This window comes from Carassius auratus, chromosome 9, assembly GCF_003368295.1.
Source record: "Carassius auratus strain Wakin chromosome 9, ASM336829v1, whole genome shotgun sequence".
Classification (NCBI taxonomy): Eukaryota; Metazoa; Chordata; class Actinopteri; order Cypriniformes; family Cyprinidae; genus Carassius; species Carassius auratus.
The window spans coordinates 18,057,099-18,083,634 of record NC_039251.1 but is presented as its reverse complement, the minus strand read 5'-3'; the positions used below and the strand labels follow the sequence as shown (position 1 = coordinate 18,083,634).

The 26,536-nt window shown below is 39.0% G+C and overlaps 1 protein-coding gene and 1 pseudogene across 1 annotated transcript; one reads left to right on the top strand and one right to left on the bottom strand.

Annotated features, from left to right (window-relative positions):
* Nucleotides 1-609: 609 nt before the first annotated feature.
* On the top strand, nt 610-16,065 carry LOC113108578 (telomere-associated protein RIF1-like). The gene is made up of 36 exons (XM_026271779.1): nt 610-883; nt 965-1,089; nt 1,583-1,661; nt 2,257-2,353; nt 2,445-2,575; nt 2,672-2,763; nt 2,865-3,054; nt 3,138-3,230; nt 3,337-3,475; nt 3,805-3,956; nt 4,413-4,527; nt 4,893-5,069; nt 5,342-5,452; nt 5,638-5,700; nt 5,792-5,892; nt 6,330-6,416; nt 6,676-6,749; nt 6,905-7,085; nt 7,185-7,292; nt 7,378-7,527; nt 7,625-7,724; nt 7,805-8,072; nt 8,160-8,202; nt 8,621-8,820; nt 8,967-9,060; nt 9,205-9,336; nt 9,433-9,575; nt 9,780-9,869; nt 10,815-10,875; nt 10,976-13,933; nt 14,023-14,145; nt 14,232-14,318; nt 14,749-14,864; nt 15,146-15,299; nt 15,373-15,493; nt 15,578-16,065. Exons 2-36 carry the CDS (start codon nt 977-979, stop codon nt 15,811-15,813), a joined length of 7,179 nt encoding a protein of 2,392 aa, XP_026127564.1. The 5' UTR covers nt 610-883; nt 965-976; the 3' UTR covers nt 15,814-16,065.
* A 1,998-nt stretch (nt 16,066-18,063) lies between these two features.
* Nucleotides 18,064-25,875, bottom strand: LOC113108577 (nebulin-like; annotated as a pseudogene).
* Nucleotides 25,876-26,536: the final 661 nt, after the last annotated feature.

The window sequence follows — 26,536 nt, the reverse complement described above, 5'->3', positions numbered from 1 at the left end:
TTCAGTGGGCGATAGCGTGTCCTCAGGCGCGAGGTGAGACGTCTTGAGTTGTGTCTGTTGGTCCGTGTGCTCAGGGGGTTGGGTGGGTAACATGATGAGGGTAACTAGCTCGCTAACTCAGCAGTCTTTGTAGGGAAAGTTCCTGTTAGATTATATTGATTTCAGCAAAAGCATACACGACGGTTTAAAGGTTTCAATAAACGGCACATTTTGATCTCTCTGTTTGATCTCTGTGTCTACAAGTTGAACGCTCAACGCACATGATTACACAATAGCTTAAAGATACAGACGACATTAAGGTCTAATATTTGCATCTTGGACAGCTCAGGATATGATGGTACACCTAACGTTACCACTAAAAAGAACTAGTATTTAAAAGCAAACGCATTATGATAATTGTCAGAGTTTGATGATATAGATGGCGCATTGTTATTAGCCTCTCGTGCACCCGGCTAGCTAACGTTAAACATCATATATAAGATGCATGTGAGGTTTTATTCTTTTCCAAATGTGTCATTAAGGTGAAATAGTCGACTGAATTTACATCTCTTGGTCTTGATTTGAAGACATTATTGCCATTTGTTCACCAGAGATCTCATGTGCATCGAGAGGACACAATGTCCTGCACGCATGCATCGACTCCTGGTAGCACGAGTATAACATTATAATAGTTGAAATATGTTTTTCTTACATTCACATGAATGCATAGTATTTAATAATCGACTGTTAATTGCAGACTATTAAACAAAACTCAGCCAGGGCTATGTTAAGGGTGAAAGGTGGGAGTCATTCTAGGGTGCCACAGGTCCAAGGGGCAGAAGAGTTTTGAAATGCATTTTTAAAAAGTTATTTAAAGGCCTTTTCCAATTAAACAACTGAACCAGTATAATGTTCTTGCATTATATTCTGGCTTGTGGTAGTCAAAGCTGTGTGCATCAGTTTAATGTGCTTTCCTGTCTTTCAGGCTGTGAGGAGGATGATGGCAGTAGTGCCTCTGTCTAGTGCCAGCCTCCTTTCTCTTCTGGAGTGTCTGGAAGATGAAGCAGCCGGGCTGTCAGAGAAGACAGATGCCTACATCACCATCGCAAAGTAAGGGTTAACCTACGGTTCTAGTGTCCATCTTTTAGTAGGTTTTAGTCAAATGCATGGATGTCTCCTTCATGATATAAGCTCTTTTAGTGTTGTAGTGATAGTTTTGTCAGCGGTTATCGTCCACATTTTTATATGAAAATGGCATTCAGGAGCTATTTTATGGTTAAATTGAAATTTGAAAATTTTTAATGTTTACGCTTCATAAAGTTCTTAAAGAGGTCATAAAACCAATTCATATGAATTGATTAGTTTCATCAAAGTCTCGCACACAATAGTTTTAAATGAACGCATTTAATTTAGTTACATGTGTTGATCAATGTACATATAGAGTGCATTGAATGTTAAAAAGAAGCTCAGTTATTCTTGCTTAATGCTTTAGAACCAACCTCATTGGTTCTCGTGTGTCTAGTGAGCATGCAATTGGTGGTAGCGATTAAAGGTTAATAACTTTTAATAACTTAACTTTTGTTGTTCCTTTTCTTTCTCCCAGCCGCCTGAATGGAGAGGAAGGGCGTCAGTTTCTGCCTGTAGCTGTAAAACATTTTGCACGTCTTAGTAAAGTCCTTTTGGTAAGTTTTTGTTCTTTAAGAATTATCAGACTCGTTCATTGGATCTTTTTGAATGTAAATAATATGTGACTCTATATATATATATATGTGTGTGTGTTAGGGCTGCACGATATTGGGAAAAGATGACATTGCGAGATTTTATATATTGCGATATGAAATCTAATGATTTGAGCGTGGGGCCGGGGCGCTCTCGCTCTCTCTTTCTCTCGCTCTCGTACGCTCTCTCTAGTGCGCTCTCTCTCTGCCCTGTTAAATTGACAGGACTTAAGAACATATGCAAATGATAAACTTTCACTCTATGATGGTTAAGCTGTGCAATTAATCCGCTAATCATATTCGTCAAGGGCCGGGGAGCAGCTGGCCCATACAGTTAATGAATAGTGGATCAACTACGACAGCCTACATCGCACATCCTGCGACGTGACTATCGTGGATTCGAACATCGCAATATCAATGCTTAAACGACACATTGTGCAGCCCTAGTCTGTGTGTGTGTATGTATATGTATTTTTTTATTATTATGAATAGCCAAAAGTTATTCTTTCAGAAACCTATGTCTCTGCTATGTCATCAACCCTTTTTTTTTTTCTTTCAGGTTCATATCTCCAGTGAGAACGAGGAGCTGTGTCAAGCAGCATTGCAAGCTTTGGGATTCTGTGTTTTCCACTCGCACATTGTTTCAGTCATACCAGGTAGAGAAAAAGTAGAATTCTTTAGTATGATATACTTATTGCTTTCCATGAGAAATAGCATCCATAATCTATTTTTTTTTTTTTGCTACAGCAAATATTTCAGAAGATATACTGTCAACGCTCTGTAATGTTGTGGTAAAATCAAAAGAGAAGTTTACGTGCACTCGAGCGTTATGGGTGATTTCAAAACAGAATTTCCCATCAGAAGTGGCATCCAAAAAGGTTCGTTTATCATGCATGTTGTGCCTGAAATAAACCCTATTTTAAATCATAATTTATTTTATTTTTTTGCTAAAAATGTAGCTTTTTCCATTTCAGACCCCAGAGATTCTGAAGAGTCTGGAGGCCATGCAGACCAGAGAGGTTCAGTCGATCCTCATTGAACATGAATCACTCAATGTCATCATAAGGTTTGTTGACATTTCTTGGTAGTGCATTCTTGCCTTGCTCTTCATAGGGAGGTGCTCTGTAAATAAGGTTAGATAATTTTTTTGTTTGTGGTGAATGTCAGGTTGCTGGAGCAGGCCCCGTCTCAGATGACTGCTGGAGCCGTGTGTTGGGCCAAGCTGGTTATTCCTCTGGTGGTTCACTCGGCCAATAAAGTGCGCTTGCGTGCCGCAACAGCCCTGGAGCTGGGCTTGCCTCTTCTTCTGGAGAAGCAGCAAGATGTGGCAGCCATTGTAGAGCCAATGATGTCTTCTGTAAGTGTATATATGTTAGTTTATTTTGTTGTGCAGATATGAATGCATAAATATAAATAACTGTAATGCTTTGCTGCCTTTAGATGCTTATCCCTGAAATGCAGAAGCTTTTTACATCTAAAAATGAGATGAATATGCTGAAGCTCTGGCCCTTGTTTGTGAGACTTCTGGGGAAGGTAAGATATTTAGTAACCAAATAATGTTCATCACCATTTCAGTTCAGAATCTTGAGATTGTCATTTTGGACAAGTATGGGTTTCTATTGTATGTGTCTCCTTTCAGTTGCTCCACAAAGGCGGTGCTTTCATTAATTCCTTGCTGTATTTAGAGGAGTTGGGTTTCCGCAACTCTTCTCCTAATATTAAGAAGATTGCCTTCATAGCTTGGAAGAGCCTCATTGATAATTTCGCCCTTAATCCAGGTAAGTTAATTTTTTTTCTTTGTATTTAGGAGTAATAGTCACAGTAACTGAAAATGTAGGAACATCAGAGAATTACATAGTTTGCTTTGTGGGAAGTCTTTTAAAATGAAGTTGTTTCTCTAGGTATGGAAAAAAAAATTGCATTTTGAAATGAAGGTTTAAAAATGTTTATTCAGTAACCTCAGATTAGAAAATTATTGGTCAAAAGATGTTGGAACCTTTTGGACCCATATAGCAGTAGTTCATGGCTTTTTTTTTCTTTTCCTTCTTTATTTTGTTAAATTTTTTGCTTTTTCTAAGTTGGCTTTCGAATGGCTTCTCTTGAGCAGATATCCTGTGCAGCAGCAAGCGTCTAAAGCTCCTCATGCAGCCCCTCAGTTCCATCCAAGTCAGGACTGAAGCCCTTCTGTTCACCAAGCTGGAGGTGTGGTGGTACCTTGTAGTCAAGCTCGGAGCCAACTTGTCCGCTAACTTTGAGCAGGTAAATTTGACTGCGTTTACATTGATGAATAAACTTTTTTGGTGCTTTCAGATATTTGTAACCGTTGTATGGCCATGGTCTTACTAATTAAGTGTAAGTGTGATGTGAGCCATGTATGATAACCCATACTCGGATTTCTTGCTCTGCATTTAACCCATCCAAAGTCAGCATTGAGCATTGAACACCCAATGTAGCACTTGGCAGCCATTTATGCTGCGGTGCTCGGGGAGCAGTTGGGGGTTCAGTGCCTTGCTCAAGGGCACCTCAGTCGTGGTATTGAAGGTGGAGAGAGCGCTGTACATTCACTCCCCCCACCTACAATTCGTGCTGGCAGGAAACTCAAACTTGCAACCTTTGGGATTATAAATCCGACTCTAACCATTTGGCCACGACTTCCCATGATTACTGAGAGCAATGTTTATCTCTATCCATTCTTTCCATCCCTCTGTCTTAAAGGTTGGTGTACCGCTACTGCACAACACACTTCCTTCTGATTCTCCTCTGCTGAGCCCGACTACACCTGCTCGAACCTCTAACCCAAGCAATGGCACCCCTAACACCCCTAAATCAGGTACAGCTCACTTCCTCTCACTGTGCTTTAATTTGATAAAGGTGATATAATGAGATTACATCCTTTAAAGTCAGCATGAAGGGGCAATTTCTAAATTCATGTTTATAAATCTTACTGTGATCAATTTGTCCATGCATACACTTTTAATTTTTTTTTTTACCCTGACCTAATATCTTAAAGTCAGTCGTCTGCCCTGGCGTCCTTCTCTGTGGCGATGTTTATTGGACTTCTTCAGTCATTGTCCACTGAAATCTTTCCTCTCCACAATAAACTGCAAGCTCAGATCTGTCTCCATCCAGTCAACAGCTGATGGATCGAATCAAAACCCCACCCTTAACTTAATGCTTCATCTTTCTGTTCTCCAGGCATTCCCTCCTGCAGCACACCAAGCACTACTCCTCGCATGAATCTAAACAGCAGTGTGCAGGCGGCTCAGTCCTACCGCTCCATTCAGCTCCTCGGTCTAGAGATGCTCCTGCACTGGCTTGAGGGTCCGGAGGTTACAGTCACAGCAGCTAGAGAAAATCTTCAGCTCAGTCTGGGTAAGCATACATATAGTATTGTCTAGAGCTTATTGTTATCTTTTTATCAAATGTAAATGGATTATATGTGGTTTAAATAAATGATAATATTTGTTAAAAATTTGATCTGCTCATATTTAATCAGATCTTTTTAATTTAACCATACATATTTGCCTCAAGTCATGGACATTTTTTGGTAAAAATGTATATGGACCCTGTTAATACAGCCTGATATATTGAAGCTTATTATTGTAATTATAAGCTAACATTGTCAGTGTACCGTTTGTTTCCAGAGCCCCTGACGCACCCGCTCTTTACCAGCCCTTCCTCCTTCAGTAGACATGCCTCCTCCCTCATATCAGCCGTCAAAGAAGGCTTCATTACTGTGGGAGAACATGCTCCAGGTATTCAACGTATTCTGCACAATGTAGCCTGGATTTAAGAGGCCAGCTTAAATTTTGTCTTTGCGGTTTCTGTTATTGGCCTGCTTGGAAGCAAATGTCTTATTATTATTTAGATCATTTGGAAATGAAAGAAATGCTGAAGCTGTCCATGTTCATCATCTCATATGAGTGTTTATTTTCCACAGAAGCACTGCTCAGTCTCATTTGGAGCAACCTGATCTGCTCTGTCAGCACAGCTATAGAAGCCGGTGTGTTAACATTTGCTCTCTCAGAAAGTCAGAGATCATTTGTGTTGTGGATACTGGCTCATAGTAATCTAGAAACTTTTCTCGTCAACAGGTAATAAGAAGGAAAGACAGGGGTCAGAGGTTCTCACACTGCTTCTACAGGCTTTGCAGTCCATCGTGTCCTCTGATGCTCTGCCTGCTGAACGTGCCCTGGTAAGATGGCACTTCATGGTGGAAATGACCTGCTAAATGACTTGGATGCTGAAAGTGTTACCCAACAGAGATGCGATTTTTAAAATATACTACCTTTTTAAAGGTTTGGACTCAAAGATAAGAACTTTTTCGATTCATCAAAAATAAATCCTGATATTAGGATGCATTTTGAAGAATCACATAAGACTGGAGTAAATGAATGCTGATTTACATTATAAAATATTTAAATTAAAAATATTTTTAAATTATAAAAGGTTTTACTAATAACGTTTTAATGCATTTTTAATCCTAAATGTAGCCTTGGTGACCATGACACTTTAAAAGCTTTAAAGTTCAAATGTATGGGGTGTGTTTTTTTTTTTTTGTAATCATCTCAAAAGGTTCTCTAGGTTGTTGATTCAATCCTACTGTTTGAACATTTTCATTATTTACCGCAGCTTTTGCTGGAAGCCACTGTTAAGGGAATACCTCAGAAGGTGCTCGGTTCCGCAGCTTATCAAGTGGCAAACATGGATGTGTTAAATGTAAGTGGCTTTTTAGACCTTATTGTAAAGCAGGGGTGTCCAACCCTGCTCCTGGCGATCGACTGTCCTGCAAAGTTTGATTTGATTAGGGTTGGAGCCAAACTTTGCAGGACAGTCGATCGCCAGGAGCAGGGTTGGGCACCCCTGTTGTAAAGCCTTGCTAAATTTATCAGTATTTTCATACAATTTTCACCCTTTGAATTGACGCATGCCTGTATATCATGAATGTGTAAAAAGAGACTCTCTCCATCTTTTCCAGGGTACGCCTGCACTTTTCCTGATACTGCTGTTCTCCAAGAGTAGCCAGCTCTCATCCTTTCTTGAAGATGAGAGGTAAGCGTAAATCCTTCAAAAATAAGTCTTTTGTTTAAATTTTTTTGTTGTTGCAATAAACCTTTTAAAAGAGCAGAAACACTCTTAATCCAGTTTCCAATGAGTTTGTTTGCTTAACTGGGGCAACTTTTTTTTTTTTTTTTTGCTTCTGGCAGGTTTTTTTCATGCCTGGAAACCCTTGTGAGCTGTGGGTTTTGTGGACCTACATCGCCCCTAGCATTTGGAGAGGCTGTTTTAGGAGCGATTAGTGGGAGTGTGGAGGCTGTGAAAAACAAGAAACAGCTCTGGAGGATGTGGAGCACGGTGGTAATCCATCTGACGGACACCATCACTCAGGTATTAAACTCAGATCATCAGTGCTGTAGAATGAATGTGCATTCCAGTGCCAGTCAAACCTTGTATTTCACTACTAAGTGATAAATCATTCCAACACAGACCAATGAAGTGAATCAAGGAGATGCTCTGGAGCATAACTTCAGTGCCATTTACAGTGCCTTGATGTTCCCAGTTATTCACCTGCTGCCTGGTTCACCCCTGCCCCAAGTAAGAGACCATTTTGGCTACATTGCTGATGCTTTCTGCAGTATTATGCAAATGCTTCATATGACATTGTCTTTTTGTAAAATAGACCTCTCAGAAGGCCATGATCTGTACGTGGTCCAGGCTTTACAAGGCGTTTGCTCGCTGCTCAGCTTTGGTAGCCACAGCAGAGGAGAACATATGCTGTGAAGAGCTGTGTGCCAAGATCTCTGCCTGTCTCGACACCGACGCTCTGAAAGTATGGCCTTTCCAACTATGTAGTAAAGTGGAAGATTTATTCAGTTGTGCACCTAATTGGAGTGTTAATTTTTTATGTATAATATTTGTTATTTTAGAATCTGCCGATGTTAGATGCAGTGGCAAATATCTTGCTGATCCTCTCAGAGAGCATAGACTTCACACCTTACACCCCACAGTTCCAGCAGAAGATGAAATGTAAGGCTTTTGCTTCAGTTTCAAGTTGCCAAAGTTGCGTAAATGGCACTGTCACTTTTTTTCCATGTTCATATTCATAGTTCCCCGTACACCTTTGAGATGGGTACGCAAGAAGAGCAAAGCTCTGGGGAATCTCTCGACCTTCCACAATCTCCTGATACAGACTCTAGATGCTTTCCTGTCTATGGACCTCTCCAAAGCATCTGTGGAGTCCACCAGTGGAATTGGCTTGATGCTGGTTTCTAACTTGTCAACCATTTTCACTAATATCACTCTACCCACGTTCATTCAAGAGGTGCTGTCCATCCTCACCAAACCCCTCGCGCACCTTTTTCAACAGTTCTCCAGGTGTGTTGCATTTTCTTATCCTTTATACTTTGAACTTTCTTTTTGTCATTATCGAACACTGTTTGTTTTTTCTTTCTTTTATGAAAGTCATGATGAACCATCAAAGCTCAGTGTGACACTAGGACCCAAGGTAAGAATTACCATCTGTGAATTTGAAATTGTCTTTTTATTTGTGAAACTGCACCACAAATCCAGCCATAAGGGTCAAATTTTTGAAATGGAGATGTGTATATAGCTGAAAGCTGAATAAATAAGCTTTCCTTTAAAGTATGGGTTGTCAGGATAGGACAATATTTGAGATACAACTCTCAAAATATTGAGAATATTGCCTTTAAAGTTGTTCAAATTAAGTCTTTAGTAATGCATATTACTAATTAAGTTAAGTTTTGATATGTACAGTAGGACATTTACAAAATATCTTCATGGAACATCATCTTTATTAATATCCAAATGATTTTTGATCATCTACCCTTATGACTGGTTTTGTGGTCCAGTATCACATACGTCGAGTTAGGTAGGCTTATATTTATTTGCTGTCTGTTTCGTAGTTGGAGAAACTGGCCACAGACCTGCTTGGCTGCCTTCAGACACAATCAACTCTGCATGATGATGAGATGCTTGCTATGTTGTCGCCCTTGCTTTGTGTGCTTTTTCCGCACAAGAGCAAGCAAATTCGTTCTGTGGTCATGCAGTTCTGGAATGCCACCTTTGGAAATGCACTCACCTTGACTTACTCTGAGCCTCTCAGGTTCGTTTTCATACCATTGTTGGGAATTTGAGTGTAAAATGTTGTATGGGCAAATTTTTCAGATCTTTAATTCGGCAAGTATGCTTATCTTAAAAATAATTCTTAATTTTTGTGTTTTTATTTTTTTATATGCACCCCCTCCCCAGGTCTGTTTTAAGTCAGGCTAAGCAAAAGACTCCCCTGATTTTACCTGGTTTTGGAGCTGTTGATGCATCAGAAGATTGCAGCGGACAGTATACGGTACAGTCAGTGATTTAGTCAGCTGATGTAATATGTGTAGAACACAGAACTGTAAACACAGTGAATTTAGCTCAGTCAAACATCTTGGTTTTTCTTTTTCTTTTTTCCTAATTGAGTTCTAAACCTGTTGTGTTCTCTAATCAGGGTGAGAGTTCTCAGCTGGACCCACAGATCAGCGGGGTTAAGATGACCTCTGTGGGAAAGAGGGACTCTCTTCTGGCGAGGGCAGAAGAGCTTACAGGAAGAGGCTCTGCAAATGCTGCAAAGCCGGTGTCTGTAAGTAATCAGTTGAAAATGCGTCAAAACTTTTAAATATCAATTGTGGCTCTTAAGTACAAGCCAGGTCCTTCAATTCACCCATTGCCTCTTTAGGTAAAGCTGGATTTTGGATCACCCAAGCCCTTGAAGCGAAAAGCTATTGAGGAGGAGGCATCAGTGGATTTTGTTTTTATTCCCCCAGAGACAAAGGAGAGAGTACTAACTGAGCACCAAAAAGAGATTAAAAGAACTAAACGGTAGGTTTGTTCACAATTGCTTTTGTTATAGCAGATCTCTAAAATTGTGAAGGCAGCATTTCATTTAATTTCTTGTGAATCCTACTGATGTAACAGTGGTCATGTCATCATTAAGCTTCTTTAACTTTTTGAAAATAAGAAATTGTCTAGATTTGTTTTTCCTCTCTTGACTCTAAATTCTGCCTTGATATTTGTTTGCATAAGGGTTGACATTCCTGCACTGTATAATAATCTGGATGCCTCCCTGGACACTACAGCCTTTACACAGTTTACTCAGAGTCAGGAAGAGTCCATGTATGTATTGAAATTCTTTGTTTTTGTTCTACATTTTTGTTTGTGTGTGTGTATACCTATAGGTGTGTGTGTATATAAGGGCTGTCAAAAAAATTAGAATTTTGAATATTCGTCAAATTTTTAATAAAATCCACAAACCCTAACCGCGTGCAGGTAGTTTTTGAGGCTGCGCGAACGGGTTGTGTGGCTGTCCGTGAGCCCTCTTGATAATGCTTAATTGCATAATGCGGACGGTGCGCAAATTATACTTTGGTCTTTATCAGTGGTGCACAAGATAATATATGATGATAATTTAAGTGTCATTGCATTGTTTTTGTGAGCCTATCCAGTTGAAGCAACTAGATGCAGCTCCTGCGATGTTCATTCAAAATATTGTGGAAAAAGATAACATCAATGTGGATAAGATCTTGTTTACATCCAAACTAAAACCAAGCCATTCACACAGAACGCATATTCTAGAGGGACATCACAGTTGCACTTGCATGTTTAGAAAGCCATGTAAAATTAAGATGAGTTCAACTTTTTAAAAACATATCTCAAGATTTTTCCCAATGCCACTGTATGTCATGTTTAAATGAAAAATGTACTCCGTGTGATTGGCTTTCCGCCCTTTGCATTAAGCTATGCATGATGCTGTTTTGTTTATAATTCTTTAAGCTACTTAATTATAATTGGTTTATAAACATCATTTTTTAATATTATGCACTTTTTTTCAGTCATGTTTTCTTATGCTTTGAATAAACGTGAAATAAAATATTTTGCCAAATGCCTCAGACTAACCAAAAGCTTTTCTTCCCCCTTACTGAAATTATATTTTATATCTTAAATTTGTGTATATATATATGTATGTGTGTGTGTGTGTGTGTGTATGTATGTATGTATGTATGTATGCATGCATGCCTTTTTTTTTCTTTTTTTTTTACTCACTGTAAACGTTTTCTTTAGGGGCAATTTGACAAAAGATGAAATGGATCAACCAGAGGAAGAGGCTGACATACAGCTAAAGGTAAAACAGAGTTTTTACATTTTTGATTATGTGGAGAACATGCGTTCATGATTTTTGATAAGGGTATTAATTGGTTCTAATGTAGTTTCCTTCCCCCAAGGAGGTTGCCACAACTGAGGAACCAACCACAGATGTTAAACTAACCCAAGAAGGCACCGGGTCGGTTGTAGAAACACCAGAGAAAACTTCACAAAATAAAGATCAAAGTTATGAGAAGAATCAATCACCATCCAGTGACATCTCAGTTGATGTGAGTGGGCATGAGAAAAGTGGACTTGAGGGGACCAGCCCTAATGTTTCAGGTTCATCTGATATGATATCAGGTACACCACCTAAACCCAATAGGAGGCGTCAGTCTTTCATAACCTTAGAGAAATATGTTGATGGGAAATCACCAAGTCCTGCTAGTGTTGCATTTACTGGTCTGCACATTCGCAAATCGAGTAGACTGAGTTCTTCAAAGGCATTGGATACTACTCCAAATGACTCGCAACTTCAGAATACAAAAGTGAACTCTCGAAAGAGGAGCAGCACTGACCCATCTGCTCAAAATGAGGAAGTAACAGAGAAGATGTTAACAGGAGGTCATCGAGGTGAAGGTACAGATGAAGAAGAGGATGTGGTCCCAGATACCCAGACCCAGTTATCTGGTGACGCGTCAGGTGATGAGAAAAGTCCTGTGTCCAAAGCCAGTGTAGAGGAACAAGATTCCCCTGAAAAAGATTCACAGAGTCTTGCTGATTCTCAAGCTAGTCAAGAACCAAGAAGGTCAGGCAGACGGCGAAGTAAACCTGTACGCCCAGGGGAAGATCCAGGGGAGATGAAAAGCAAATGTCAAGAACAAGTTGCAGATTCGATGGTGACAAATACACAGAATCCCATACTGTCTCCAACAATGAGCACTTTGACTGGAAGAAGGAGAAGTAAGGTTATTGAGGACAGTAAAGTTGAAGACAGGCTGAACAATAAAGGAATAAAACGAGAGCTTAGCAAAAGTAATTCACCGATTTCCTCTGTGGGATCTTCACAGGCACTTCCACAGGTTCCAATGTTTATGCTTGGTAATAAAGAGCCAAGCGAGATTCTGTCCTCTTCTGATAGTTCTCCTGTAACTCGGTCGGATAGCCAAAGCAAAGAGAGATTGTCCGCTCTCAGTGAGTCTGAAAGTCTGTCACCAGGTAGACCTACGAGGAAGACTAGAGTGCACCTTGAGGAATCAATAGACAAGGAGGCAGATGAAAACTCGCAAGTCGATCCTCGTAATGCTGCGTCCACTTTGAAAAAGAAAACTTCACATACACCCGTTTCCGATTCTGAGGCTGATAGCCAGCAAACTGCCCGAACGCGAAGAACAAGGAGATCTGAATCTCAATTACTGGAGTTGGCTGGTTCGCAGACCAAAGACGACTTAAGTCAGACAGACTCTCAAACACCGAAAATTATGAAGGGTAGAGTTATGCGAAGGAGAACTGCAGAAGAAGAGACCGACCGTAGTACTAGAGATGCCACATCAACTGTAAATCCTGAGGAGTTAAGTGCAAGCCAAGATTCCTCAGAAGGTCTTGGTAGATACAGAACTCGACGCTCTAAAGGTTTGTTGCCTCCTGGCGACAACCCAGAGTCTGAAAACTCTGATAGCCAACAAGATGGACCAAGGCCTAAAAAGAGACCACGGAAACCATTATCCACAGAGGTGCTGCCAGTTGCCACAGAGCACATAGTTACCGAGATGGTGCCAGATAAGGAGGGTGTTGATGCTTCAATGGAGATGTCAGAGGATGAGGCAGATATTGAAACTAGTTTGAATATTTTAGTCATTGAGACCAAAGAACTTGAGCAAAAGTACAAAGAGGTCCCTGCCCCTGATGTTGTACCCCATGAACAGATTACCTCGGAAAAAGATGTCAAAATTAAGATCAGATCTGAACTGAAGACTGATACAGATGAGGAGGTCATTAGTGAGAAACCGGAAGATGAAGAATTGAATTCATCTTCACAGATTGGATTGGAAGATTTAAACAAGAACAATAACATGCCGCATAAATGCCCACATACCAGGGGAAGGGGCCGTGGGCGTAGACGATCTAGAAGTTGCAACTGCTTTTCAAACAACCGTGATGTGTTCTCACAGGACAGTGACTTCCAAAAATCACAGGATCTGAAAAGTGAACAGGTTCCACTTGTCACTGATGCCCCGAACTCTCAATCTGAGCAGTCAAGCTCTACATCTGTAGCAAAGAAAAGTGAGAGCTCAGAAATTGCAGAAGTCTCAGATGCTGATGTTCAGCCATTTTCAGCCTTGCCCTCGCCGCTCCCATCTGAGGTATTCCCTTCTGAAAGTCCCATTGCAAAGCTTGGTGTAATTGTTTCTCAGCTCTCTAAAGCAGAAGAAGGAACACATGAATCATCCAAACCAACAGGTGAATCAAACAAGGAGCATCTAGAGCTCCCAGAGGCAGAAACGAAGCAGTTGGAGAATTCTGGGTGCACAGGTAGTCAAAATCACAAAGAAGAGGGATTGGAAAATGCTTCAGTAAGTCAAGAACCTCTGCAGAGTTCGACACCTCAAGACACATCTCCAAGTCAAGGTCGCCCAGTGGAAGATGCACCTATATGCCAAGAGCAGCTAGAGTCTTCCCATGTCCAGCAGGAGGATGAAGTTCACCCAGCAATGAAGGAAAGTGAAGACCTGGCTGTCTCCGAGCCCAGTGGAGAAAATTTTATGCTGCCAGGAGAGTCAAATGGCAAAGAACTGCTTGACAAGGATGTTGCTCTTGTTGAGAAGGATGAAGACGCTCCGATAGACAAACAGGATCTTCCTGTGGACCCACAGGAGGAGACGTCTGTACCCCCTGAAAGTAGTACCTCTGGAGCCTGCTTAGGTTCACCACCCAAGCCTAAACCTTTGGACGCTCTTAGTGGTGCACTGGAGCCTGGCCAGAGTCCGAGCAAAAACCGATCTTGTGGCTGGACTCCATCTGCGTCTCCATCCACCAGTATTCTGAAGAAGGGGCAGAAGAGAACATGTGAAGAGGATACACCCTCCCCTCTTCATAAGGTATTTGACTGCATACTATACTATTTAGGAAACTGAAATGCATGTAATAATAATAATTTCCTCTATTTCTAAAACAACATATTTTGCAGTCTCGTCGAGTGTCTTTTGCAACTCCAATTTATCATCAAGAACTGGCTGATGATATTGATCGACGTAGTCCAGTTATTCGCACAAGCTCACCTAGGTCAAAAGTCTTGAGTGGACAATCGAAGGTGTGTGAGTTTTGAAATCGTAGGATATAAAACTGATTAGATTTAACTTCATGGCCTATTGTTTAATTTCTAAAATTTGATTACAGTATATCACTACACCCACAAAAGGATATACAAGTCTAAGTCCACGTAACCTCCGTAGCCCTGGATCCAAAAGCTCTAAAAAATGCCTGGTAATTTTTTTTCTAGCCTTGTACTTAAATTGCGAAATCCTCTTAGGAAAAAAGCCAGACTTTATCATTGCTGCTCCTTGATTATGTAATGATTTACCAGCATATATAAGGCTGCCTCCTGATATTAGAAGTTTTAAATATCATCTTAAGACTTGGCTTTTTTTTTCTGTAGCTATTGTTTTATTTTATTGGATTGTTGTGGACGTTTTTATCAAATTTTTAAATGTTTAATTCTTATAACATTTTAAATCTGTTTTGTGAAGTTATGCTTTTACTCTACAGCACTTTGGTCAGCACTTGCTGTTTTAAATGTGCTTTAGAAATCTGCCTAGACTGGCTTGAAGTGTTATATATATATATAGTCTGCCTATTCATAATGATTTTTTTTTTTCTTGAGTTTAAAATTTTCATCTTTCTTTCTTTATCATAGATTTCAGAAATGAGCCAGGAGCCACGTCCTATTGCTAAAGATTGTGTTTATCCAGCACTTGTGGGCTGCTCTGCTCCTATAGAGGCTGTTTTACCACAGATATCCTCCAACATGTGGTAAGCCAGATTACCCATTTCCCCTTTCGTACATCTTGGCTTCAGTTCATTAAGTTCATTCCTCAGTTTTAATTTTATATCCTAGTGTACTACAAATACATCAAAATATTGATTTAAGTGGTTTAGCTGAAAGGCGTCAAAGTGGTAGTACACGTATACCATTTCTTCACCCAAATGGTTTCTTCTCATCAGTAGATTTGATCACAGATCTGAAGGTTGTTTTCTGGGGTATTAATGTAAAGAATGTGAGTAATTGCCATAACTGTTTATTTTTTGTTTAGGTCTCGTGGCTTTGGTCAGCTTGTTAGAGCAAGAAACATCAAAACAGTTGGAGACCTGAGTGCTCTTACCCCAAGTGAAATTAAGTCTCTTCCTGTTCGCTCGCCTAAGCTTTCCAATGTGAGGAAAGCACTTAAAACCTATCATGAACAGCAGGTAATTGTGTATGTTGCATTAGTATCTTTTATTATGGGAGATAATTTCTTAAATCTCACATTTGGCTGTACAGAGAAAAGGACATTTTGATGACCTAAAGAGTTTTGAGGAAATGGAGAAAATGACGTCTGAGCCTGAAGAGATGGAGCTTCCTCAAAACCAAGAGGACGAGCAAACACCAGGAGAGGCTCAAGGTTAGCCATTTAATTTCTTCTGTCAACTGTCATTGGCAACACTTTCAGCATGACAATGACTTAATGACTCCCAACTTTTTGCAGATGACAGACCATCAGAAGTGGAAGCAGATTCAGAACCAGTGGCTGAGGAGAACAAATCTTGTGATTTGCTCTCAGATGTTGAAGCCCTTAGTGGACGCCTAACTTCAGAGGAGCTTGGTCACTGCTCACCTGACCAGCTGGGCCTGATGCACGAACATCTGAGTGGAATGATGAGAAGCATTGTGACCCACATGAAGTCCCGCTTGCAGAGTTATCTTGATGATGGCTTGCCATGAAGATATAGACACTTTCCTGACATAAGATTCACTTTTAACTTTAAGATTAACAGTGGACTGCTCATTTCTCAAGTTTTAGCTTGAATTTTAGAGTAGATGACTTTTTAATTATGATCTTTCAGAGAATAGACTTTAATGGCCGAAAACCATTTCAATTGCTACTTAAGTGTCGGATGTATTTTATGGAGTAATTTTTTTTTACGACTAAAATTGTGCTGAGATGCCAAGAAAACTTAAAAAAAAAAATAAAGTTATACAATTAATACAATTTATTTGTCTTTTTTCTCATTAAATGCTTGAAGGATTTTTTTTTATTTTTTTTATAAATTGCTTTTTACAAACCACAAAATACATATCCATGACAGGACATAGATTGACTGCAGAAGCATGGTGTTACTTTTTTAGCTACTGATACAAAGTTGACTTATTGCTGTAAAGCCCTTTTTACAAGGTTTTAAGGTTTCATTAGCATTAAATTCGTTAACATGAACTAACAATAGATAATTCTTCTACGTATTTTATCTTTATTACTTAGACATACTAATACATGTTAAAACTGAATGGAAATTAATAAAAATAAAATATGCATTTTTTTTAACTGAGCACTTAAAAGGTTAAAAAAAATATATCAAGTAAAGTTAACAAATGGGGACATTAGTAGAGACCGGTGAACACTGTTGGGAACATTACTTTAAAAATGTACTTACTTTTTGGAACAAGTAGTGAGTAACTATAACTGAGTTATTAACTTAATTACTCTATAATAAAAGAAACTCGTTACCAGGGAATGTAACTATTTCCGTTACTGTAAAAAAAAAAAAAAAGTTGCTATACGTCAGAGAATTTGTATTATTTTTTTTATTTTTTTTTTTTGCAGTTTTCACAAGTCAGTTGAGATGAGTAGAACAGACCTTACCTTTGACCACAATGAATTTGAAGTAGTGCTTATGTCTCCACCTTGAAAATGCCAACTTTTCATCGGATTGCTCCTGACTCGCCATCTCTGCTGCTGCTGAGAATCTCTGTGTAGCTGTTGCGTGTGTGTGTGTGTTTGTTTGGCGACGCTGGCGCAGCCGCGTGTGCCGGCATGTGTGTAAAAACACTGGATCTGATTGGCTACCATGAAACACATGACTCTGCCTTAGCCAATCATCGCTTATCTCGTAACCCACCTGCTCACTCGCTGTGTGAGCCAGGGGTGCGTTCGGATTGCAAAGTTTATTAAATCAATGCATAGTAACGCACCGCATTTAACGTTCAGTAACGTTAACGGCCTTGTAACGACGGGAAAAGTAATTAGTTAGATTACCCCGTTACTGAAAAAAAACGTCGTTACCTAACGCCGTTCTTTTAAACGCCGTTATTCCAAACACTGCCGGTGAATAATCTTAATATCAAGTGTTCTACTGCGTTATATACTATAAAAATAATATTTCACAGAAAATTGTGTACTTTTGTTAATCATCTTCAAACATAAAGATACTTTATATATAATTTCTTATTTTTGTCCCACTCAAGCAAAAATGTAATGCTTAAAAAAAGAAAAAATTAACTAATACAAGTCTTTTAAAGAGAGATGATTGATTTGTGATAATTCCGTTTTTTTTAAAAACCATCAATCCATGCACTGGGATAATTTAAAATAAGATAAATTGAAGTCCAAATGTGTTTAATGGTTCATATGAATTACTGTATTTTTGTAATTTCCAAAGTATAAGCATTTTGGTTTGGAATAACAATGAGTATAAGTAACATCTTTTTTATTTTTATAACCATCATTTTTATTTTTAAGTGAACAGTCCCTTTAAGATTTTTTTTAAGTTAAAAGAAACTTCAACCTTTTGTTGTTGATCAGTAATAATAATAAAAAAGGAACAAAATCCATGAAAGGAAAACAGATTGACTGCAGAAGCGTGGTGTGCTTTATTAGCTACTGATTCAAGGTTTACATCTTCCTCTGACCCCACACTTACAGAATCAGAAACAAAACACACGCAAATAGTGGCCAGCCTTCAGCAAGGGAGGGAGGAGGCTTGTTTTTAACATCAATGCATTTTCACTTTAGAGGAACTGATGGCCTGTCCTCAATGTCATAGTTTTTTTTTTCTTTTCATTTTCATATGGCAACCTTAGTGCCGCTGTTTTGGTTTTTATAAAACACTGAATTTCGGATATTCCTTTTTCACATATAAAGTGAACCGTGAGCCCATCTCTCGTTGTGCAAGTGTTTCAACGTTAAAACTTTCAGGATGAATGTAGTGTGATTGCAATATACAAAAACAATGGGCTCCAGTTACTTAACTGTTAGAATAGAACAACAAAGATAAATACAATTGTCTGTGACTTAAATAGGGATGTATAGTTTGTCAGTTTTTCTCATGCCACAAAAGACATTGTGATATGGGCACAAACGAAATTTCCTAACATTAATGAGGACAAACAATAGCATAACTACTCGGACTAACATAAGTAAACATAAAATAGCATGTACTGAGTAGATATCAAACTCCGTCATCCACAGGAGTTTGAGAAGGCAGTAGTTGTATTTAGATGGCTTCCACATAGTTGGCAGGGAGCATACCGGTCTTTCCGGTACGCTGCACAGTGCCATACATCCAACCCTCATCGATAGACTGCACGTTCACAATTACATCACCGTCCTTGAAGGACACTTCATCCTTGTCTGCAGCAGGGTAGTCATACATGGCACGGACGGTTTTCTGTTGAAGAGAAAATGGACAATATTAAACAACTGACTTCACTATCAAATACATGCATTATATTACTATAATGGCAGTGATCTCTCAGTACTTACTCCAGTGGTTGAGGGATGTGAGGGCACAGAAGAAACGGTGGTCTGTTGTGTTGCCACAGAGGAGGATCTCTGCTGAACCTCAGTTGTCTTGGTCTGTGTGTAACCTACATGACAACAGCACAGATCTAAATGTATATATTTCTATATCACTTGTTTTTACTTTCTACAATTAGATTTGAATCATTATTAGTATTAGGGAGATGGTAGGCCAGATCAATAGTTTTACAATGCATTTTAAAGCCTCAGCAGTTACTAAAGAATGAAAGACTGTAGCATACATTTGATAGTTTGAGGTGTGCATAACAGCATTTGGGGCACAAGCTGTTATGGAGGTGATATTAAGAAGTTGGTGTAACATTATTTTTAAATTTCTTCCATTAATTGGGTGAAAACAGGAAGTTAATCCTACTCTGAAATTGGTTTAATGTATATGTAGGCCAATATGTTTAATATAAATCAACTTCATGTCAAGTTTTTGATGTCAGTTAGATTTGCATGTGCCCTTTTTTTTCTCTTGCTTTTCAACATTAATTGGCCGCTGGCCATATATATATATATATATCATATATATCTATCAATACATGCAAGCTTGCAGTAGATTGCAAGAAAGGGATGGAGTATAAGTGGACCTAATGTTCGCAGAAGTCTGTGATACATCACCAGAGAAAGACGTCTAGCATTTCACTAAAAGATAGTCATTTTGGTAAAAAAAAAAAAAAGCTTTAAAAATGAAACATGGATGAATCATTAACAAAAAGATCATTTTTAATGGCAGACTATCATGCTAAACCCAGGGTCAAGACAATTCAAGCCTTTTTAACGTACCGTGTAGAGCGGAGACACCAAAGCCATTGCTGTAGAGGGATGCGTGGTGGTCCACGGTCTCAGACACCTCTGACTTCTCATCGCCCACACCACTCATTGCGCTGGTGGAGCGGGAGTGCTCCTTACTGCGACGCTGGGCTTGGACTGAAACAATGGGACAAACATGTCAGCATTACCTCCTCTTTGACAGACTGTCGTCAAGCAAGGAAGGTGGCAAATGAATATACATCCACAGTATAGGGTGTACAACTGCCCAACAGGTCATTATACAAGTGCAGGTGAGTCAAGGATGCCACAACTGCCCAATCACAATCAAGTATTCCAGAGAGCTGTTCAAATAAAGCCTAAAGGTTCTAAATTCTTTTCATTCTTTATTTAGGGGTAAAACGAAGTTTGATATAAGTATGCAGTGGTATACTGTTAGCGAACATCGCGACGCCACCCACTCTGATGAAAGCAGCATTTAAATTAAAATATTATTAAATATTAAATATAAAATATAAATTAATTAAAATATAAATGTGTGCTACGTGCTTTCCTCAACAGAGAGCATTTTTTATAAAAAGCATTTGATCACAGAAACATGTTTGCACAAGCTCTGCAAATTAGCACTTCCATGATCATGCATTTAAATTGTACTTTATTCAATATATTGAATAAAGAGACATCTCACCTCCAAGGATGAAGTGAACCTAGAGAAAAGTTAAGTGGGAAAGAAGGTGGAGCCTCAGTGCACACCTCCTATGATGTAATTGTCATGGACCAATGGTAGTACAAAGGTGTTTTGCAGTCGGTATGAACTTCTCCAGAAAGTTTGCTTTGGCAAGCCATTTCAAACTCCCAAAAAACGAAACGAACTTCGTTTTGGCCAGATTTTGTTCAAAATTATATCAGTTCGTTCTTCGATTTCACTTGAAGTGTATCGGGGCCTTAAGTCCAGTCACAGCAGAGGAGTGTCCTACCTGACATCATATGAAGACTTCTGGACTGGATGTTGTCCTCGGCAGGGTCATAGTCAAAGACAGAGCCGGGGTTTGTGCGCCACACACGCAGATCTTTGAGAAAAAGGAAACCTAGTTTATTGAATGTCTGTGTATATAATTCTTTACATATTGTAAGAGGCATGTTTTTCTATATTTATGGGAAGAGAATTCTGTTTCTAAACTCAAGTGTGGTAAGTGTGCACAGAACACACCAGTGGTGGTCTCCTGATCGTGCTCCTCTGCACGTCTCCTCTCCATCTCCACCACACGTCTCTGGATGCCGCGGTAGCTGATGTCACTGAAGTCCTGGGTGTTCCTCTTCACGCGCTCAGTGACGGGGTCAGAGATGGTGGGGGTGAAGCTGCCCTTACTCTTCTCAAAGTCCTGGTGGTATCTGACCTGAGAAGACCCACAGACAGTAATACATGAGGCAGGAGACGCAAAGAAACTTACAGCAAACATGAGTTTTAAAGTGGACCTTAAAATAAAGTTGAGATGCAACAGGTTGCCCTTCATATAGTATAGAAAAATCAGTGGATACATATTGCAACCTATTGATAAAGGTGTGAATTCAAAAATAATCTTACTCCAGAAATGATACGCTGGGTTTCTTTAACACGTCTCATCTCAGGGGTGTCCAGCACAAAGGCGGCCTTGCCCTGCACCTGCTTACGGAAGCTGTCCGAGTACAGAACCTGGACACGAGACAACACCGCACATACATATATTAGAAACCAAATCATTCTGGAATTCATTTTTGTATCAAGACCCTGTGGAAGACACACCAGGAAATCATGACATTAGACAGACAAATGACATGAACCCCCCCTGGGTGTTATTGTGATTTCAGACAGATGAATTAGAAGGGTCTTCAGAGGGCTGGATTAAAAGAAGATGGGTCCCGAGATGAAGTTGAAGATGAAGATGTAGTGATGATGATCGGTTACAGCATTACATTCAGAATATGGAAGAGTACAGTTAATTTTATTAGCCTCCTACATGAAATGAAGGTATTAGAGTGGTTATGTGTACACATGACACACAAACACACACTCATGTCCTGTGGCTGTGAGTACCGCGCTAATCTGCAATTGGTTCCGTTTGACCCGCTCCATCTCTGGAGTGAACACCACAGGCGTTCCCTTCGCAGACAGGTCCTTATACAAAACCTAGAGTAGAAAAGAACAGCGCCCCCCAGAGGACAGTCAGACACTAAACACCATGACAGACGCAAGAGTTTTGGAGAGCAGTCACATCAAACATCACACACAACGCACAATGAGCTTATATCCCAGATTTAAAAAGGGAAGGGAATACGACAAATGTGGGATACAAGAGCTCATCTGGTATTGGATTAGCAACAATGTCTGGAGTTGAATAAGTCCATATATTTGAGCTCACAGCAGAAAGGGGACCTAACTAGGGTGGAATATGATGTGGTCAGTTACATTAGATGAAAATGGGGTTTAAGCATTACATTTCATACGCTTCAATTGTTTCGCATCAATGATGGGATTGTATAAGTTGGAAATGAAGAAGTATACTGGAAGCGTTAATGGGATCAGAGCCACACTCAAGTAAACCCTTGTGGAGCTTCCACTGCCGAGCTGATGTGCTTCTGATTCTCTTTGACCCGCTTCATCTCGGGGAGGTCCGGTATGGCTGTACCTTGACCCATCGATTTCTTGTATTTTATCTACCCAAGGATTAATTTTGACATATCAAATAACACAAAAATGAACCAAAACAGCTAGAGAATGAACACACACAAAGATGACATACACGACAATATAAGCCCTGTTCCAAACCCTTAGTTTAGCTGCCTTCTAAAATTGTATCATAAGTGCCCAAAAGTGGAGTATTTGTACATATTCACATAGACAGCTCTACACAAATAGCATAAAATTACATAAAGGTGCCAAAACAGTTTTCAGGTCAGAAGCGTGCTTATGATGCTTTAAAATACTTTCTAGAATAGGCCGCTTGTTAGGTTTGGGAGCAAAGCAATTGTGTTTAAGGTATCGATAATGTTGTTGATAAACTGCAAGGCTTCGTAAAATGAATAAATAAAAAAACTTCAATTGAAGTGTATGGGTTAGTACCTAATTATTAAATGAAAGAATTGCTAATTATTAACCTACATCTAAATTAAAAACTAAGTATTACCAAGGTTTTTAACAGGATAATGTGGGACAGGATTTTGTCACATGAGCTAGATGAGAGTTATACATATTGTTATAAATGATGGATTTGATGCAGTGATTTATTCTTAGGGTCAGTAGAGGGACTAGTATAAACAGACGGAGGCTAAAAGGTTTTCTTAGATGATGGAGAGACGAGGAACAGCGAATGTTTTACGGCTGGGATAGATAGGTCACACCGCAGTGTACCGTGCTAATATTTTGCTGATTGCGTTAAACTCTCTCCATCTCTGAGGTTTCTGAAATAGCTGTTCCTACTCCCAAATCTTGCTTGTATTGGATCTTTAAGCTTGTAGAGGCAATGGGGGCAAAAAAAGGTAAAAATGTCAATAATCTTCAAATATTAATGTGTAAAACGAAATGCAAAACTGTTGAAATAAAACACAAAACACATGAAAATAAAAGTATAGAAAACGAACATTGATCTCTAGCAAAATAAATAAATAAATAAAATGCGGTAGAGCAATTATATATGGTATGAGATATGAACACTACTGTTCAAAAGTGTAGGGTAAATATTTTATAATTTCATTCAGCAAGAATGCATTAAATTGTTCAGCCAAGACATTTATAATGTTACAAAATATTTCAAATTCAAATAAATGCTGTTCCTTTGAACTTTTTATCCATTAAAACAATTGTGAAAAATATATTACAATAAAAAACATTTCATTTCATTTGTAATAATATTTCATAATATTACTGGTTTTACTGTATTTTTCACAAATGCAAACAAGTGCAGTCTTGGTGAATATAACAGACGGCTTTTAAACAGTAGTGTATGAACATAAAATAAAACAGTAGAGGGGGACGTTTGGGTTATTTTGGGATGTTTATCCTTAAAAACTGAAGATGGGTGAAATTAAAGAACATTAAAGAATGAAAGAATATATTTGTCTAAACAAGGAGTCTTCTTCAAAGAGGAAACGCTACCGAGCTGATGTTCTTCTGAGTTTCCTGTACACGCTTCACCTCAGGAAGGTCGGCTACAGATATGCCTTAACTTAGTGAATTCCTGTATTTAATCTAATACACACTTCAGTCCATTAAGAACATGGAACAGTTTTAAACAATGCAACACTAGTCAAGTCTTGAGACCAGTGTCAAATGAAGATGGATAAATGCATGGGCCGTGTTATTTAATGTTATTTAAAAATGATGAGAGGAAGTGCCTATTCATTTCAACTCAGTGAAACATTAAAATTATAGCTTGATATTAGATGGAATATATTAGAATGAATGTTTGTGTTTGATATTACTTTGCTTAGGATACTGACGTAATTTTGACTAAAATCAGGAGGCATTTATTGGGCCCTCCAACAGGAAGCAGGGTGAATGATGGAGTCACACCACAATGTACCGTGCTAATAGCCTCATGATTGTGTTTAACCCTCTTCATCTCAGGGGGTTCAGATATAAGCTGTTCCTTGACCAAGCTTCTCCTTGTATTGGATCTTTGGGATCGTACAAGCATAAGGAGGCATTAACATTTGTTTTTTGTTATCCCTTGGGATAGGTAGTTTTCATTTGTTTGTCTGGGGACACTTCAGAATTTGCCCTTGCAACATAAAAACAGACTAAACATGGGAGAAAAGGACAAACAAGAAACAGAAAGATTTCAAACACACATCACTGAAGACAAATACAAACCAGAAACTGAAGCAAGATGTAAAATATGTAAAAGTAAGATTGTAAAATGGTTAGAGATATTGTTTAGGATGAAGAAAGGTCAACAGCATCAAATTTGTTGATTACCGTTAGTGGCTTTGCTAGTTTAGTTAATGACTATATTAGACTTAGGTCTGTTTAGGATATCTATATTTACATGATATAAAAAGTGTTAACAAGAAATGTGTTAACTTGTGGTTGCAGTACAGAAAAAAAGAAAAAAGGTGTTGTAAAGCAAGAAATGGAAAAAGTTTGTGGTTAGAATGTAGGAAGAAAATGATACTCATTGGGCAGTAGGTACCGAGCTGAAATTCTTTGTATTTTCTTTAACACGAAGCATTTCAGGGGTGTCCTTTAATGCTGAAACTTTGCCCCTTACTGTTTTTAAGGCCAATCTTGTACTGAAGCTAAAAAGAAAAGAGCACACAGGCAGTCAAAAATGACACAAAAATGTAGCAAGAGAACACAGTGCCACCAAAAATGTTCAGATTCATCTAGAGAGATTTGTGATGTAGACAACTACTGTAACTTAGCCAGCATAAGAAATGTAAGGCTACTCTTTTCATATCTGCCTCTCATTTATATTTCTCATAGACAAACAGGAAGCACGGGGACCAAAGACAACAAAGGATACAAATATTACATATAAGCGAAGATGAATAAAACAGGAAGATAATATGGACCGGCTCAAACCCTTGAAAGAAACACTTACAGTGCTGAAGTTCTTCTGGTTCTCACGCACTCTTTGCATCTCAGGAGTGTCCAACACAGGCACATAGTGTGACATGGTCTTTTCAGCCTCCTCCTTGTACTTTTTCTGTAGGATGAAATACAAAAATGGCAATACTGCATTGACAGAATTTGTTAAAGTTGAACTGTTCATGATATTACACTTAAACAATCAATATCTGTTATAAATCAGACACTGGATAATAGCTTTAGGACTTTTCACTTTCCACACATAAGGTAAAAAATGGCCAAAAAGCTTTTTTTTTTTTTTTTTTTTTTTTTTTTTTTTTACCAATAGTTAGTGAAAATAATGGCGATAACCTTCAGAAACTGTTCGTGGACAAAAGACGTCAAGCTGAAAAAATATATATACCGTTATCAAATGGTGTCTACTATGTGAATCCCTGATTTGTGTGAATTTGTAATTTTCTGCCAACACATGTGCAATAAACATCAAAAGCCTCATACCTGGCTCACGATGTTCCTGATCTGCTGAGCGTGGAGGATGTCCAGGGGTGTCAATGACTGTGGTGTATGTGGCTCTGTCATGCTCAGCGCTCTGCTTGTACTTGGCCTGGGAAACAAATCCATGTATCAATTCATGTTGAAATGTTTGATGCTGATAGGTGAAGGAATCACCTCACAACTCAGGGAAACATTTAAGTGATGGGTTGAAGATCGTTTGTGTACCTGACTGAGGATATCTGTGGCATTCTTTGCCCTCAAGAAGTCTGGGAGTGTCATTAGCCAAAGCCAACATGCCCCTTCCTTTGATATCCTGCTCCAATGATTTCTTGTACTCTCTCTGCAGGAAATGGGCAGACATGATCATACTCATGTGACCAAGTGCATATGTTTGTGTTAATCAGTGATATTTACATTCACACCAAAAATCATTCCTGTGGGCTACAATCACTATAGTAAAGCTGCCATAAAAACGGCAAAGAATAAGAGGATATTAACATCAAAGGTGTAAACAAATAATAATAAAAATAAGGGAGGTCATTAGAACTGAAAGACAACTTGACATTTAGTGGGAGTTCTTTGTGCTTTACCAAACTTGGTTAGATGGCAAACCAAAGGAAACCCCATTAGCTTGATTAGTTTTCACATTAGCAAGAGGCAAAATGGACTATTTCTGTCTGATTAGTGTGTTGAGGAGGAAATGGTGTTGTGGCAGAGGACTGCAGGTAAGATAATTCAGCTGACTTTAGCCATCCTACCTCACACAGAATCTGAGTAGCATTCTTTGCTCTCAAGTAACTCAGGAGTTTCCTCCAGCACTGTAAGACCTTTACCCTTCACTCTTCCTCTAGATCCCTCTTGTACTCTTTCTACAAGGCGGAGAAGAACTGAAAGACTGCAGACACATAGCACACACAAACATAGACACAGTACTGTGCAGTGCTGTGCTCACAGACATTTCTTTCAACGTCACCAAGCATTTGCTCAAGGTTTGAGATAAAGCTCATATCCGGAATAGAATCAAGGTGCATGTTGTC